Source organism: Mytilus edulis, chromosome 5 (genome assembly GCF_963676685.1).
Source record: "Mytilus edulis chromosome 5, xbMytEdul2.2, whole genome shotgun sequence".
Lineage (NCBI taxonomy): Eukaryota > Metazoa > Mollusca > Bivalvia > Mytilida > Mytilidae > Mytilus > Mytilus edulis.
In genome coordinates this window covers 64,255,541-64,273,910 of record NC_092348.1, presented here as the reverse complement: position 1 = coordinate 64,273,910, position 18,370 = coordinate 64,255,541, and the positions used below count along the sequence as shown (strand labels likewise).

At 32.3% G+C, this 18,370-nt stretch overlaps 1 protein-coding gene across 1 annotated transcript in view; it reads right to left on the bottom strand.

Annotated features, from left to right (window-relative positions):
- The window catches only part of LOC139524186 (mdm2-binding protein-like), a 40,577-nt gene that overhangs the window by 14,330 nt on the left and 7,877 nt on the right, over positions 1-18,370 (bottom strand). Inside the window, exons 2-10 of the mRNA XM_071318812.1 lie at positions 17,089-17,192; positions 14,206-14,300; positions 13,196-13,257; positions 12,525-12,573; positions 11,268-11,478; positions 9,657-9,746; positions 8,477-8,577; positions 3,902-3,962; positions 1,179-1,302 (exon numbers count right to left, since the gene is read on the bottom strand). Coding sequence (XP_071174913.1) covers positions 1,179-1,302; positions 3,902-3,962; positions 8,477-8,577; positions 9,657-9,746; positions 11,268-11,478; positions 12,525-12,573; positions 13,196-13,257; positions 14,206-14,300; positions 17,089-17,192 — 897 coding nt within the window. The remainder of the gene's footprint in view (positions 1-1,178; positions 1,303-3,901; positions 3,963-8,476; positions 8,578-9,656; positions 9,747-11,267; positions 11,479-12,524; positions 12,574-13,195; positions 13,258-14,205; positions 14,301-17,088; positions 17,193-18,370) is intronic.

Below are 18,370 nucleotides of genomic sequence, written 5' to 3'. Positions count from 1 at the left end.
CACAACATTTTCTTTACATGTTGAAAACAATTGAATATTCAAATAATAAATTGATATTTCTATGTCCGCCATTTTGTGATATTACCGGAAGTAAGGGTTTAAAAGATATACGTCTTATACATTGTATCCATGAGAAGCACTAAAGAAAGGTTCCATGCTCAACGTAATGATAGTAGCAATACGTCAAAACACACTTCAATTACCCTCCCTAAAACATAAGCTTATTTTAGTACAATGTCCGCCATGTTGGATTTTACCGGAAGTAGGGTTTATAAAGACATCTAAGATATATAATATATCCAAAAGTAGTAAACAACAAAGGTGTGTACTAAATTTTATGATCGTAGCATGATAATAACACCTATTCACATACTAGCCTTCGATATTGGGCTGATTTAAGTATGATGTCCGCCATTTTGAATTTTACCGGAAGTGAGACATTTTTTTCAAATGCCTCCCTATCTGAAATCAAAGAGTAATAGTTGAGGAAGGTCTATGCCAAGTTTCATGCTTGTAGCAGGATGTGCACAATTTTACACAAAGCCGCCGTACTATTTGAGTGATTCTAATAACATCACATGTAAAAATATAATGAAGGTACTTTTTGTGAGATTTAAAATATATATTGTATATATGAATTCCTTAAAACGATCTAAATATAATATAATTTTTTATATTTTTCTTATCGTCGCTGGGCTTCTAAAATGTCGTATATGACTTTTTTGGCTAAAAATATTTTTTGACACCAATGGTCTGGGCGGGAGGAAATCTTTGATACTACAAAATAGCAAACAGTTAGACCAATCAAAATGTGTGAAATAAGACATTATTACAAAATTGCCAATGTCAGTTGTTTGTAAAGTTTGCTTCCAAAATGTTGTATGAAAACTTGAAAATCATTGTAGAATGGCTTTGGGAAAAAAATAATTGTACATTTCTTTATTTCTGTGAAAATAATTTAAGTTCTTGGATAATCAAGAAATGTCAAAGTTTTTGTTTCACTGCTATTTACAAAAATGTTCAATTTCACATACGACATTTTAGAAGCATACATTTTGCCAAAATTTTCAAAGCCTGTTTGTGAGATATTTTTTTCTTGAAAAATTTGTAATTTACAACATTTTAGAAGCCCAGCGACGTTATACTTTACAAAGTTTCCATCAGCTTAGTATCTTTACCTTGTATAAATGTTATATCTGCAATTATGCTCTCTTTCCATGATGTTGTATTCAGGTATTTCTCACCACATAATGTCTCTAATACATCACCATGGTAACATAAAAGTCTCATCAAAATTCCACTCTACAATTAAATAACGTTTTGCTACTTCAAGTTTTTATCCAACATTACACAACTTGTGCTATTTATGATGCTGTGGTTCTATATAGTTCAAAATTCCACATGAAAATTAAAATTAAGTTTATTCCTACATTACATTGTACTTTTTTTATGCTGTGTCTCTATTTTTTCTTAAGTAATTAGGGGACATAACTCTACTGTCTGATTATTCCAACCTTAATAAAGAACAGGCTATGCCATTAAAATGGGTACTGTGAATTCATTTATTTTCATGGGTATCAATTTTCGTGGATTGTTAAAAATTTGCGTATTAATGGAAATTTGATTTAGTGGTTTTGACACTCCTGTTACATACAAAGCCTATTGAAACTAGGTTATTTGTTGAACATTTGAATTTGTGGTTCACCTGTACCAATGAAACCCAAGAAAGTTGGTATCCAACGAATAATAATGAATACACAGTATTTTAAAATAAAAGAAGAATGGGGTTGAGGACAAAAAATGCCCTTATTTAAGGGAGTTCGCTTCTCAGTTTCAAAGTAATTAACTTTTCAAAACACTAGTTTATATAGATAGGGGGTTATTAAAGGAATCCAAAGAACAAAAAAAATATATAGGTCGCCGTTTTCGAGATATATGCCATTGAAATTTTGGCTGGAAAATATTCTCTCTTGACTTTTCAAAGCTTTATCATTGACAAGTTGAAGTTCTCAAAAACTGTTAAAAAGTAATTAAAATTTATAAGACTTTTACAGATTGCTTATCATTATACATGTAAAAGATTTATATGAGAGCCGTTGTCTAGTGGTTAGTGCATCGGACTACTAACACAAAGGTTCCTGGTTCGATTCCCGTTTGGGATGAAAATTTCAGGAACTCAATTTTCGGCTCTCCCTTGACACCATCTGCGAGTATGTTCTTGAGGAAACGATGATAGTCCGTCAGAAGGGGACGATAAATGGCTGACCCGTGTAAAGAGAGAGCCATATCTCTTGCACATTAAAGACACCCTTGTAGATTTTGAAAAAGAGTAGGCTAATGCCGCTGCAAGGCAATACTCGCACCCGCAAAGTGGAAAGGGATTAATATAAGTTGCAAAACTTGTTTCCCAATCCACTATTAATAAATATGTTTAAACTAAAGATTTATAAAAAGAAAAATGGGGGTCACCGGGCAAATTTTTTCTAGTTATTCAAATGGATAAAACCAGAGGATTCCGAAAATCTGTCAAAAAATCCAAAACATGACAAGCCAGCTTCCTTAAATTTTGCAGTTTTTAAAGTTAAAAAGGGGCATAACTTTAGAACTGTTTACTGACAACCCAAATTAGAACTCTGTTTGTGTGTTGTGGTTCTTAGCATTGTGTATGACTTTCATAAAATTTGCTACAGCAAACTTTAGTTAAGAGTGAGGAAACAAATATTGGAGGGATGGAAAGACGATCGATGCCCAAGACAAACACTTAATCCCTCAGTTGCCTTATGGTAAGACATAAACAAAATTAAATTACTTTTTTAGGAATTTTGCATACATCATATTGACCTTAAACCATAAATAACCAATGATCTTCATCCCCTCCTAACCTCCCACTTTCTAATAACATAGTCCTTAAATGTGTATTTGAAGAAAGAACAAGAATGTTCCAATATGAACAACATTGACTTGTGTTTTATTTTCTCATCCTCTGGCTGTTAGCTATATGTCTCACTGATGATCTTGCACCATCATTTCATTTTTTAAGTAAAAATGTTGCACATCTATTTACATTGCTACACATTAAATTGCAGCATTTCACATTCCAATGTATTATTTTGTATACTGTTCTTACTGTTTTGAGCATCTAATATTGCCATTTTAGTATGACCAACCAAAAGTCTAGATTATTGCTTTTCTAGGGAAAGCGTAATACTATAAGTTATATGGTTCACTACTGACCCCATACGGATCCATAGAGGGTTAGTAAAATCCATAGGGGGTGAGGCTGGAGGCCGAGTCCCCTATGAATTTTATTCACCCTCTATGGATCTGTAGGGGGTCAGTAGTTAACCGTATAACGAATTTATCGGACGCTGGTCTTTTTCTGCGGCGTTTTGTTGGAAAATAAACAATGAAACACAACAACATTAATAGATGACGTTGCCATTAACGCGTCATGAACCCCAAATAAAACTTACTAACCCCATACGTTCTCATAGGGGGTCACCACGTGACGGCATTTAACTAATCACAACGTGATAATTCATCTGTGGTCCGATAAAGATATATATGTTTCAGATACCAGAATATGACTTCTTATTATGAGTAATTATATTTAAGGAATGACTGTAATATTTTTTCTGTCTATGAAGAAATAACATAAAAAATGTGGTGCACACTGAATAACCCGTGTATGTTATTTTAAATAGACAGAAAAAATATTACAGTTATTTCTTATAATTTAATTCTAAATTCTATTTTAAATCATGAAAAAACGTTGATGACGTCACGATCACATGACAAAATTATATCTATGAGCTGAAAACAAAACAACGTCAGCCAATCAAAAGACATATTACATCCAAAATTAAATTATATGTATTTATAGTATAGTATTAACACAAACCTGAGAAGTTCTGATGTGTTCCATGAATACCATGGCATGCGGATGTTGGTATCTCTGTGTTCTTGAGTGTTAAGGAAAATAGCCAAAATTAAACTTTTCTGCTCTGCCAATTGAAAATATACCCCAACACAGTTTTATAGTAATCAAAGTGCTGGATAGCACCTCTGGAAAGTTTGCAACTGTAGCTGTGTATTATTCCAAAATGGTTATAGACGTGTATTATTTCAAAAATGTATTTCATCACAGCTTGGATGTTTTAAACTAAACCATTGTCTTGTCAGTATAATTATCAAAAATCACTTTTTTCATGTTTGTCATAAAAAGTTTTGATATTTTCTATTGCAACCTAAAACTGTAGATCTAAAATATTGAAATATACAGAAAGCTCTGATAATTTCTTTTTAAGTACCCATGCCATGTCAACATCAAGGGCCTGTGAATTAGTATTTTTCTATTGGTTTAGATCCTTCATATTTGTTTTTAGTAAATTAACACGTAAGTTTTTTTGTTTGAATTGCTCCACATGTTTCCTATCGGGGCCTTTATAGCTTTCTGCATGTAGAATGAAATTCAAAACAATGTAGCTGTGGCCATTGATTGACACATTAAATTCATCTATTGACTGGGACAATTTACGTGAATGTTTGTCTGAAACGACCACTGATCACAACTTACCTACGATAGACATTTGAACTGTGGGGTCACCAAAGGTTTCATAACGCCTTTAATTATAAAATAATTCGAAAAATTAATCAGGAATAACCTTTATGTTTTGATTTATATAATTGATATAAATCAAAACATCGTGTTTTTCTGATCATTTTTTGGAATTACTTTATTTAGGTGTTGAGAACCTTTGGTGACCCCATAGTTTAAGTGTCTTTAAAAAGTATATAATGAGCAGTGGTCGTCACATACAAACGTTCACCTAAATTGTCCCAGTCAATGAATAAATTTAATGTTGCAATCAATGGCCACAGCTACACTGTTTTGAATTTCATTCTATATGCCAGGTACAGATATCTCATTATTGACGACCATATGGTGGCCTATAGTTATTAATACATTTTCCTCCTTTTAACTCTTTTGGATAGCATTGGTTCTTTGCAAAAATACCACATCCTTTTTTTATAAATAAGACAGTTACAGTAACTTAAATCAATACAAATGTAATGAAAGTGAATTTATATTAAAGGCTTTTATCTAAAATAGGGAACGTGTCCATGGGACACAAATGATGCCCCCGCTAGCATTAATGTTATAAAGGGTCACAACTCAAGAACTGTAAATGTGCATGACGCTACCAAAATGTGTACTTGATCTGAGTTATGGGGTAATAAGCATTGTGTATACATTCTAGTTACACAGTATTGCGCAATAGATTTGTTAGATCTTGACATTTGTTTTGTGTCAGAAACCTATATATTATGTCAAAAATTTGATCACAATCCAAATTCAGAGCTATATCAAGCTTGAATGTTGTGTCCATACTTGCCCCAACTGTTCAGGGTTTCGACCTCTGTGCCACAGTGTGGTCGTATAAAGATGTGCCCAGTGGAGCATCTGGTTCCATTTGTAACGAGGCACAACCCTAGAGCAGTAAAAAATACTCCACCAAAATTCAAATTTGATCTTTGTTTTATTGTTAAAAGTATTAACACTGTATAAATTTCATAAAATTTTTGGTTGAGCGAACCAAAGTTAGATAACTGAAACGAAAATAGTCAGCAATTTTTTACATATGTAAAGGGGCATACCTCTAAAATGGTATAACTATCGCCACCAAAATTCAAACTTGATCAGTGTTTGTGGTAATGAGCATTGTGTATAAGATTCATAGCATTTGGTTAAGACAAACTAAAGTTAGAGAACAGAAACTAAAATTTCAAGCAACTTTCTTTTTTGTAAAGTAGCATAAAATGCTAGAATGGTAAAAGTGACGCAACTAAAATTCAAACTTGACTTGTGAATTGTGGTTATAAGCATTGCGTATAGTTTCATACAATTTGGTTCAGGCAAACTAAAGTAAGAGAACAGAAACGAATTTTGGGATGTACAGAGGTACATGTACGTACAAGTAAGGGAAGGACATGCATACTTACAGCAGAACAAGGATAAAACTCAATACGGTGGGAGCATAACAACAGCAGTATGACCACAGGAATAAACAAGAATGTGTCCACAGTACACGGATGCCCCACTCGCACTATCATTTTCTATGTTTAAAGGACTGTGAAATTGGAATAAATTCTCTAATTTGGCATTAAAATTAGAATGATCTTATCAAAGGGAACATGTATACTAAGTTTCAAGTTGATTGGACTTCTACTTTATCAAAAACTACCTTGACCAAAAACTTTAACCTGAAATTTGCACTATCATTTTCTATGTTCAGTGAACCGTAAAATTGGGGTCAAAACTCTAATTTGGCATTTAAATTAGAAAGATCATATCATAGGGCACATGTATACTAAGTTTCAAGTTGATTGGACTTCAACTTCATCAAAAACTACCTTGACCAAAAACTTTAACCTGAAGCCAAAAACTTTAACCTGAAATTTGCACTATCATTTTCTATGTTCAGTGAACCGTAAAATTGGGGTCAAAACTCTAATTTGGCATTTAAATTAGAAAGATCATATCATAGGGCACATGTATACTAAGTTTCAAGTTGATTGGACTTCAACTTCATCAAAAACTACCTTGACCAAAAACTTTAACCTGAAACCAAAAACTTTAACCTGAAATTTGCACTAACATTTTCTATGTTCAGTGGACCGTGAAATTGGGGTAAAATCTCTTATTTGGCATTAAAATTAGAAAGATCATATCATAGGGAAGATGTGTACCAAGTTTGAAGTCGATTGGACTTCAACTTCATCAAAAACTACCTTGACCAAAAACTTTAACCTGAAGCGGGACAGACGGACGAACGAACGAACGAACGAACAGACGGACGGACGAACGGACGCACAGACCAGAAAACATAATGCCCCTCTACTATCGTAGGTGGGGCATAAAAATTATATACACTAGATTCATAGAGGTGCTTATAACCTGTAACACATTTAGTTGCTGTTGTGAAATTAAGCATTGTCTTGTGAGTTAAGAACATTTGAGAATTTTTGTTTTAAGCCATTCATTTGATATATTAAGGTAATCATTGCCTCTGTGTTTGGGTGACAAAGCAATTGAAATCTATTAATACAGGGCATGGTATGCCTTAAAACTTTTCCAGATGCACAGGCCGCTGTTTGTCTGTAATCTATCTAAATTTTGAGGTGAAAATGGAGCCATTTTAGCCAAAGGGTACACATCATGAACCTTATAATCATTTCTATAATATTCGAAGAAGTGGATGCTGACTCGGTTGCTTTTAATACGGATGCTATATGATACGAATTTACAATAACACACCAGAAGTGGTATGATGTAAATTATTGGAAGAAGACTGAAGAAGAACTGACGTTGGGTCAATGTTTTTCTGCTGTCAGTTTGATCCACTTGAGCATGCTGAACGAGTAAAGTTCCTTATATCCACATTGGAATGTGAAACAATTAGTATTTAAATAACGGAATTAAGTTTTCAAATGATTTTTGGCATCAAAATCTTCCAATCGATGTTTAGACAAAAACAATGCATTTTTTTTATTTTTTTTTGTATTTAAGCCGGTCATTTGTACCTTTACTCATCCTTGGCGTGAGACGTTAGACATATAATATAATTATCGAGTATTTTATATTCTTTCACCTGTGCTTTGTTTAACCAAACCATTATCACTTTTCAATTATCCAACGGCTTGGTCAAAATGTCAACTTGTTCTCGCATTTTAATCAGTCATTCCCGATTCTTTCGATACACTCGGGATTTTACCAGTACATACATATAGTAAACAGGTAAAAGTAGAGCGGGGAATGTTCATTCATGAAATATTCATGAATGAATGAAAACGCAATCTCGCGTAGATTTCTTGTGATTTTCTCTACAGCGCATGGCAGATCCGCGAAGTAGTGTTTGTAATACTCATTTTTAAAATGAAGTTAAATTCATCTGAATCGTCGGTGAATATTCATTTCTTTTTATTCAAGCTGTAATCTTTTCAGTCAAAACAGTAGTTACTCAAAATTTTAAAAGAATCTTCCAAGAATCAGAACTCAAACACTAGTACTACACTATCTCGGAGCAGAATATATTGCGATAATCTGTCAATCGGAAGTTTGAGGCCGACGCCTAAGGAAAGTAGCAATAGTAAGCTATAGCAAACTTTCCAAAAACTGTGATAACTAAACCCTTCAGGGACTGTTCTTTTCCAGATAAGATTGATTTTAACAAATCTTGAAATACTAAAAAAGACTGGAAATTTACCAATTTGTAATTGCTGTCTCATTTTTTTATTTTTTTTTATTAAATTATGAATAATATCAACAGCTAAAACTTTGTTTGTATGAGCGTATCAAAAAGAAATATAATATGACATATTTTTTTTCTTCAATTCTGACTATCTTTAAAAAGGTGACGACACAAAACTTGCTGCAAATTCATCAACATCTAAATATAAATAATGTAAAGGATACAGACAAAATACATTGGATGTTAACATATAAGGTGGAATAGTCTCAATATCAACCTCATCTAAAACTTCCAACATTCTGCCTAAAACAACGTCTTTATTTTCCTGCAGAGAAATTAATTATTAGTCTTTTCAATTAAATTCATAACTTATATAAGACACAAATTTAAATAGCCTACAAATATCCAACAAACTGTTCATGCATGGTTTTGTTCAATTTTCAAGCAGTTGTATGTTTCTTTTCTACAGTTTGTTTATAATCTGCATGGAATTGTTTATTTTGTTTTCAATAAGCATATTTACACTTTTAGGTATTTAGTTGAATTTGCTTCAAAAAACCAAAGATTTGTCTCTAAATAACCCTATATTGCTATAGATGCAACAATTCCTCTTTTATTATGACAAACTGTTTTAAATTGTGATGCCAAATTATGTGGAAACTTATGAGTTTTTAAGTAATGGTAGACAAATTTGCGTACAAGTGTACTAAGGTTTCATTGATCTTTCAACCCTTACCATGCTGAATTGTTTTCAGAAAATGTCTAATTTTCGTTTATTTGCAAAAATATGCAAAAATATGCAAATTATATGCAAACGAGCTTAGCTCTGTTGCTGTAGCTGGAGTGGGTGGGCGTTAATTTGGTCCAAAGTTGGTCATCAGGTGCAAAAAGCGTCAATTTTTACAATTTTTCATCCTTTGAAATGGGATGCTGGTAGAGGTATCCAGGTGTAGCCTGCATGTGGAGTGGACCCTAGTTAACAAATTGACCCCAACAGTTGTTAGGTGGGAGTGAATCTTATCTTGGTTCAGCAGTCTCCAGAAGGTCATTTGGACCATAAATACGGAATTTCACGATTTTTGACTTCAAATAGACCCGAAACCAGAAGTAGACGTTTCATAAACGTGGACTTCTAAAAGTATGGAATGCCATTGGAGCAAGACAACGGTGGTCTTGGTACGTCCGTCATATGAAGGTCACCGCATGGTAAGGGTTAATATTTATTCAATATACAAAGAGAAAAGGTGAGTTTTATGTTGTACGTTATCTAACTCAGGTTTAATGGAAAAAGATTTGAAAAAAGCTTCAAACTCCAACCAACAGACAAACTGCTTAAAATAGGAAGGTCTTGATATTCATCAAACAATGTAACACCAAATAGTCCTAAAACATAAGGTATCTCACTTGTGATCTTGGATGTGTAATAACTGATCTTTCTTTGTTTATGCTGCTTTGTCTTAATTCTAAACCAGGCAAAATAAATCCTTTATTCACCTGAAATAAATTTTCCATCAATAAATAAATAAAACTATCAGATTATGAAAAAAAAAAAAAAATCTTTTACCTGTAGGTCAACTAAAGAACTTTTTCATTGTAGGGCTTCAAATTAACATTTGGTACTGGAAGGTCCAGGACCTTTGGCACTCCAAACTGAAAGGTCCACAACCTAAATTGCAGGTCCTACTTTTATTCAAAATATTTCAAAACTCAGAAAGATACAAAATTAATGTGCTTTTGGTGTTAGGTTAGCTTGTTTTATTGTCATTGTCACTGTTGTATAACATGTTTAATAATAAATGTAATTGCCTTGTATATTATGAATTCAAATAATTTTATTCTTTTTTTGGTATTGGGGAGGGTGTCACTGTGGGTGGGTGTGTATTCTCAATGATTGGTAATAAATTACTAATTATACCATTATCTCAATGCTCACACTTCTTCAGCTAGATTATAAAAGCTCACTAGCGCTTGTGTTACTTTGTTTACATTGCATCATATCTAGGTGCACTATTTGTGAAAATAAAGTAAGAAACTTTTAGCTATTTCCTGGCCCTACAAAATTATGAGGAAATCAACCCTTGGAATTGTAGTAATATGTTAACACTTCAAAAACATCTACATGTAATATCAACATTTATTAATGATAAAGGACATTTCTGTCACATGGTTTTGAATTTTGGCATGAAAATTTGTGAACTAAAAGTAATTTTGAGTTTCTGTATACAAAATTTTCTGTTTTTTCTTTCTTTTCCATATCTGTTTTTCAATTTTAGTGTTTGTATATCATTATCATAGTTGCATTTTGTCACCTGCCTGGAATTATTATTTTTTATTGTATTTGATCAGCAAACCCAGAATTACCTTTATCCGACACCCGGAATCTGATCCCGTTTATGGCATCCACTGTTTTTCAGTGTTGTGTTTGTCAGTCTGATACGAATTTACTCGAATTTACACATTACTTGTCGGCGATTTTCTGTATAAAGCTAGCGGTTGAACAAAATGAACATCGCTGTCATGAATAATAAAGATGAAAATAAATTTTCAGATCCTTACTTGGAAATTTTGATAAAAAGGTTGGCAAAGTTAATTTTTATTTTCTTTCAAATTGAAGGTCTGTCGGGCATAGCTAGTAACCAAAACTAAAGTTTGATTGCAATAGTTGAAGGTCGCAGACATCAAACAACCGATAATTTGAACCCCTGCATTGTTTTGTTTATCCAGAGAATATATGGTTGCTGATCTCAACCTCACATTACTTACTTAAATCTTTCCTATTTAATTATCATAACTGACTGGCTTTGGATAGAAAGACCAGTGCATTTTTAATCTGAAATTGGTGACCAATTCTCAAAATCACCAGTTTATATTGTGGAAACCAACTTATTCAGATTTGTTTTTGATAAAAAAAAAAAAACTATGACAGTATTTGATTTGTTCCCAGTCAATGATACATTTTATTTGTCAATTTTATCTTAATAATTGGTTCATTTTAAGATAAATGTGAATACCTACTGTTTTATCAACAACTGATAATTTCCCTCTCCATATGACCTTGTCAGGAAATTCAAGGTCATCCATCCTACATGTTTGTATACCAGGAATAATATCAGTAAATTCATTGTCAGTGGAGGTGTTGTCACCCTGGTAAATGGATGTTACAACAGTATTATGCCAATCTTTGAATCTTCTTACTGCACCATACAAAGGAAGAAAGCCTTCACAACTGTAAAACACAATGATTTACTTTTACAAATTGTGACTTGGACTGAGAGTACCAGTAGTCTCATTGGTACTCATACCACATCATCTTATATCTATGTAATAACTCACTTGTTCAGGAGGGGGTAAAATATTCCAACTTTCTTGCGCGACTGGCATATCGAATTAGAAAAAAAAAGACCAAAACTGAAATACTTATCTTTGACCACTGAACCATGAAAATGAGGTCAAGGACAGATGACATCTGCCAGTTGTTGCTTATAGTATCTGAGATGTGGACTTGACCTCGAAAACTTAACCTTGTTCACTGATCCATGAAATGAGGTCGAGGTCAAGTGAAAACTGTGTGATGAGCATAAGGACCTTGCAAGGTATGCACATACCAAATATCGTAATCCTATTACAAAATGTACTTATAAGAAGAGACAATTTAACATTACAAAAAATCTGAACTTTTTTTCAAGTAGTCACTGAACCATGAAAATGAGGTCAAGGACATTGGACAAATATAATCACTGTAAAAAATCAAGTTAAAAAAAACCTTGCAAGATCTCAGGATAAAAAACAATTCTATTAGCCTTTTAAGCTAGTAGTTTAGTGCATTTACAACCTCTACTTCAAGAAAAATGTTAAAAAGCATCTAGTGTTCAGGAAGCTTTGTGATTGTTGGACTCGTCTTTGAATGAATGATTAACAATTTTTGTTCCATCCAGACACAGCTGTAGTTGCTGGTGTTATGTCTTGTACTGATTTTGTGTAATAAATGGATACCCCCTTGCCCATATCCTTTCTTTTCTATTACAGGGTCTCTAAATATCATTTAATGAGGGGGGTAGGAGGGATCCTGATCCCGAAATCCCGGGCTTAAAAACACAAAATCCCCAGGTCCCAAATTTAAATAAATTTAAATCCCGACATCCCGAAATTCGTGAAAAAAATTCCCAGATCCCGAAAGGGTCAATTCTGAAATCCAGAACTTAAAAACACCAGATCCCTGAGTCCTGATACAGGTCCTAGTCCCCTCTTTAATTATGCCAATAAGTATTTTACCTGCTGTCAAATTCTTCAGGTATGTCAACAAATATATCAATGATACAACCTAAATGGGAAAAGTATAAAAACAAATATATAGAAAGTACAAGTAAAATTCAAAAAATCTAAATATTCCTTCGCAAAAAGTACTTATAAGAAAATACTTTTTGAATTAATAAAGTGTTGACCAAAACTTTGGTTTAGCATGCAAGTCTTTGACTACATCAATCAGCTATTAACCACATTATGGGTAAATAAGAAAGATTTTAATACAAAAATACAACTGCAAATAATATTATTCATCATTATCAATAACAAATTTAGAGGCAGCCAATGCTCCACGATGAAGACCGTACTTTGCCCTATAATTGTTTACTTTTTATACATTGTGATTTGAAAGGAAGTTTTTCATTGGCACTAATACCACATCTTCTTATTTCTAATTACACTTACAGTACACTTATCTTATAACTATAAACTCAATTCTAAATGATATAAAAAGCTATTTTTACATTTAAGAATTTCATATCTGTGCACGTGGAATATTCAAGACATAAGTTAACACTACAATTCAGACCCAATGCACTTCACAATAAAAATTAAGTTTTTCAGAAATTTAATTAAACAAATTAAAAATTGTTGTGACTTTGACATGTATGAAGTATGAGAAGTACTGGTAATAACATTACCTGCAAATGGCATTGAATCAGCGAGTTCATGTAACAAATCACATGCTGTTCTTTGTGGTCTGCTGAAATATAAGAATACTGAAGATTTACTTATCGTAGGTAGCAATCACATACTGTTCTTTGTGGTCTGCTGAAATATAAGAATACTGAAGATTTACTTATCGTAGGTAGCAGAATACTGAAGATTTACTTATCGTAGGTAGCAATCACATACTGTTCTTTGTGGTCTGCTGAAATATAAGAATACTGAAGATTTACTTATCGTAGGTAGCAATCACATACTGTTCTTTGTGGTCTGCTGAAATATAAGAATACTGAAGATTTACTTATCGTAGGTAGCAATCACATACTGTTCTTTGTGGTCTGCTGAAATATAAGAATACTGAAGATTTACTTATCGTAGGTAGCAATCACATACTGTTCTTTGTGGTCTGCTGAAATATAAGAATACTAAAGATTTACTTATCCTAGGTAGCAATTTTCATGGATTTAGGAAAAACTTGCATGATAGTGGATATTTAATTTCATGAATTTGCTGAAGTCTGGGTACTATCTTATAGAAAATATGTCATTCAAAGAACATTTAATTCAGAGGTTCTTACTCACCTGGACACAGTATAGAAAATATGTCATTCAATGAACATTTAATTCAGAGGTTCTTACTCACCTGGAGACAGTTATAAACAATTACTGTGGATTCATTTATTTTCATGGGCACCGATTTTCATGGATGAGGGAAAACTTTATACAAGCCTTTAGAAAATGTGTCATTCTTCGAACATTTAATTTCGTGGTTTACCTATTCCCAGGAAATCCTAGAAAATTGGTATCCAACGAATTATAATGATTCCTAGAAAATTGGTATCCAACGAATTATAATGATTCCGCAGTAGACAGAAACTGTTTGTCTGAATTATACAAGTGATTTGATTTTTTTTTTAATTTTAACAGTAGAATTTTTGTTACTGTTTCTAGTAAACATAAATTTTAATGCAAATTTCATCACGAACCTTTCAACATCGTCCTCAGATTCAGTGATTTTTGGAGGTTCATCATCATGTACATCATTCCATTCTACTTTCTCTCTGTTTTCCTTGACATATAGCTTCATAAAAACAAAAAAGAATAAATAGAACTGTTTGGTTTTTTTTAGATTATTCTTGCCTGTAGAAATAAAGCTGTTTGGGTTGTCTTCCACCATCTTTGATTGTAAAAATGCAGACCGTAACTGGTCTAGATCATTAAATAAACTGCAAATTTTATGAGAAGAATTTAATTCGTTTGATAGGCTTTTATCTTAATGAAGATATACATATCCAGGCTTATGGAGGTAGAACGTCATTGTGAGAAAAACGCCGTTAACTATATGTGACTAGCCATTTCCAGGCTGAGGAGGGTACATTGTCTAAAATTTGCTTTTTTATATATTTATCTAGAATATTCCGAAACAAAACTCTCCGTCATGTTATTATGACATATTTGTTGTAATAGCAATGAAACGAGTCATTTCGAATACCGGTATGAAAATGAGACTGTTCTATGACGACTTTTATTTATTGAAGCCACTAATTTATAAAACACAAAATTATTATATTTATTGGCTCTTAGTGATGTTCAATAGCGTATTTGATTAAAATTTTAAAGACTTAAATTTACTACAATGCAAACAATTCTTAGCTCTATTTTAGAACATGTAATTTAAACTTGTTGAAATGAAGTTAGTTTAAAATTTGTCAAAGTGAGCCTTAAGAATTCCTTTTTTTTATTTAGATTTATTATGCATGTCTCTAAACATAGTATGCGACGTGTAACAGTTTATAAGTAGGTGTTCTCTTATATGCATTTGATACGGTGCATTTATTATGGATATATTTAATTTATGAAAGAAAAACTTTAGAGCAGAGCATTATTTGTTTGTTTGTAGCTCTATTTTAGAACATGTAATTTAAACTTGTTGAAATGAAGTTAGTTTAAAATTTGTCAAGGTAAGCTTTAAGAATTCCTTTTTTTTTATTTAGATTTATTATGCATGTCTCTATACAAAGTATGCGACGCGTGATAGCTTATAAGTAGGTGTTCTCTTATATGCATTTGATGCCGATTTGATACGGTTCATTTATTATGAATATATTTCAGACTTCATTTATGAAAGGAAATCTATAGAGCAGAAAGGAGTAGGTTCAGTAAGACCCCTTTTTGGCCTCAAAATACACAATGCACATATAACGGGTACCAGCATCATTAAGTCATGCTAAATTACTGAAATCTTCACAATTGTAGCATTTTAGTTAAATTTTAGACGGTTTCCGTCTGAAATGAAAGTGGCCGCATTCGTGTTCATTCATTATATTGAAATGTAAGTTGTATTTGATGATAATACATAATATATATAAAGGTTGAGGATGAACACGGATGCGGCCACTTTCATTTTTGACAAAAACCATCTGAAAAGTGACAATTTTTGGCATATTTGATAGATTTTTCATATTTAAGCTTGAATCGGGGCGTTTTCAATGACTTATTAAGGTACAATCTTCCACATTAACGAATTGAATCAATTGAATTAGACACTTAAGTGTTTAGAAAGTGTCTAAAATCTTTCGTTAGATGAACTTGAAATTTGAGGCCGAAATCGGCCCTTACCGGACCTACTCCTTTGATTTTTTTTGTATCAATTTAAAATGTAGATTCACATATTTTTCACTTCAAACGATAAAGTAGAACTTCTTCAAAACCTATATATGATGTATAGTTCGGCGTCCGCAAAAAAAGAAGCCAAGGAAAGTGTTTATCTCTTCTTCACAAATACGTATTTCATTGAATCTCGATATTTATCATGTTTATAATTTTTCTAACAATGACGTTGTACCTCCATAAGCCTGCAAATGTCATGGCGGGTCACATATGTGTTTTCTTTTATTTTTGCAACTATTTTTTTAAAAATGAAAGTTGTTTTTTTGTTGGTTCAATTTATTTCAATTTTGCAGTACTAGGTGAAAATAACCCAGTTAATGAAATTTTTATAAACATTGATAAAGGAATGTTATGAGTTTACGCATTTTGTTGTGAAGCAAGAACATGAAGAAAAAAAGTCATGTGGCCTAAATTTTTATTTGTTTTCTGAAAGCATGTTCTAAGAGCTCATACTTCATGTCATATTTCATTTTCTTTTTATCACAAACAAATTGGCACAACTGACTGCCTAAGAGGGGGCCTGCTCCAGTCATGCTTCAGTGATTCACCTTTAATATAATCAACCAAAAAGGCCCCCTGGAAACCCTCTAAATCGCCTCTGTTGTATTTGATATACATCTACAGAGCGGGGCGAAAGGGCCTTTTTTGGGGATGTCAGAATTAAGCCCTTTATTTTTTTTTGCGGGAATGAGGATTGGGTCTTTGTTTTCAGGGTATTTGGGATTTACCCTTATTGGGTCTTAGCCTAGGAATTTATAAATAATTTTTCAGGATCAGGGAAAGAATTCTTCATTTTTTGTGGAATTTCAGGATGACTTCCCCTTCTACTGCCCCTCTACAAACTACTGTAATTTCAGAAATTATTGGGTGCATTACCAATTGTTTTCAGTAAAAAAGTTGCTTTTTGTTAGTTATTTTTGTTTAAGTATCAGACTGATGTGAAAAGCCCTTTTCAAACAATATTTAGTTTGGTCTTCTTTATATGTGCATACTTTTTGTTACACCAATGTATATGGTTTAGGGGAGGGTTGAGCATTGATAAACATGTTTTAACCTGCTACATTCAGTCATGGTTTGGTCAAATTTTTGACATGGTGGATTGAAATGTCAATCCTATGCTGATGTAAAATAATTTCACTTAGGAAAAGATGTACTGTTCCCCACAAAGGCACAAGCATTGTAATAAACACTGCACTTACTTGCTGATTTGAATTTTCTACTTCAATGCAACAAATCTTACATCTATCTTTAAATATATCTTTTATCTTTGTTTTCACTTGAGGATATAATAATCTACATTCTTCTGCAATGAAAACAAATTGAATGATGATCTATCGCCAAAAACATAAAACTGTATTATGTTTATGTTCTTCAGTTACCAGCACTACATGTATACCAAATAGCGGGTTATTTTTACAGGGTGTAAATTTTCGCTTTTTTTTTTCCGGGAAAAAATCACCATAATAATTTCAACCTATTTGAAAGGGCACATGCAAAGGTATTGGTAAAGGTTTAAATCCACCAAAATTATAACGGAATTTTTTTTCGTATACATTATTCAAAGAAAATTTTATATTTGCTAAAATAACCCACTACATGTATACTGTATGTTCTGAATCCATGTCTGTTTGCCCTAAGTCCGTTCACCCTGATTTTTATTTTATTATGTTGCATTGTGTGTATATAATATATTTGAATATATGTTAAAGTGTCTACAATTTTGCTGAATTTTGCTTGTGGTGTATTATCGAGGGGTTAATGCATCAACCACGTAACTGAAAATTTTGCAGTTTTGAGATTTATTGATTTTTTTAGCACTAAAGTATTAAATAATATTCCCTAAATTTTTTAGAGCAATTGGTTATAAAATAAATTTTTAATTGACATGTTCATCAATCTATTATAAGTTTGATAACGAAAGTTTGCCAACATGAAGGACTTATCTCGTATTACTATTAGAATGAACGATTTATTCTTATAATTAAATAGCTTGCACCAAGCGCCCCAACAAAATATCTAACGATGAGGTGTGTCGCATTCCTATAAACAAACAAATGTTTGAAAATGCATATGCCTCAACACTGTAACAAGTACTATCTTCATATTGCAATTGACATTTTGATTTATTTATTTCAACACCTAAAACCATTTCCCCCACAACATCAGATAATGTTTTGCAGCTGTTAAAGAAATGTGAATATCAGCAGGTTATCAAACAAGCAAGGTCAACTAAGTGTTACTGGCATGACCTCATATTAGATAATATAAACATCAACTGAGATTAAACCAAGTAATTGTTTTGACTGATGACGGGTTTTGACACGGAACTTTGATATTCAGCCAAAAAAATGCAAATTAGAAAAAAGGTTTGTATATTTTGTTAATAAAAATGCATATTATTGAAATAATTAATTAATTTTAAATTCCATTATACTTAACTTTTAATATACGTTTTTTAATTAAAATTGATATTATTACAAA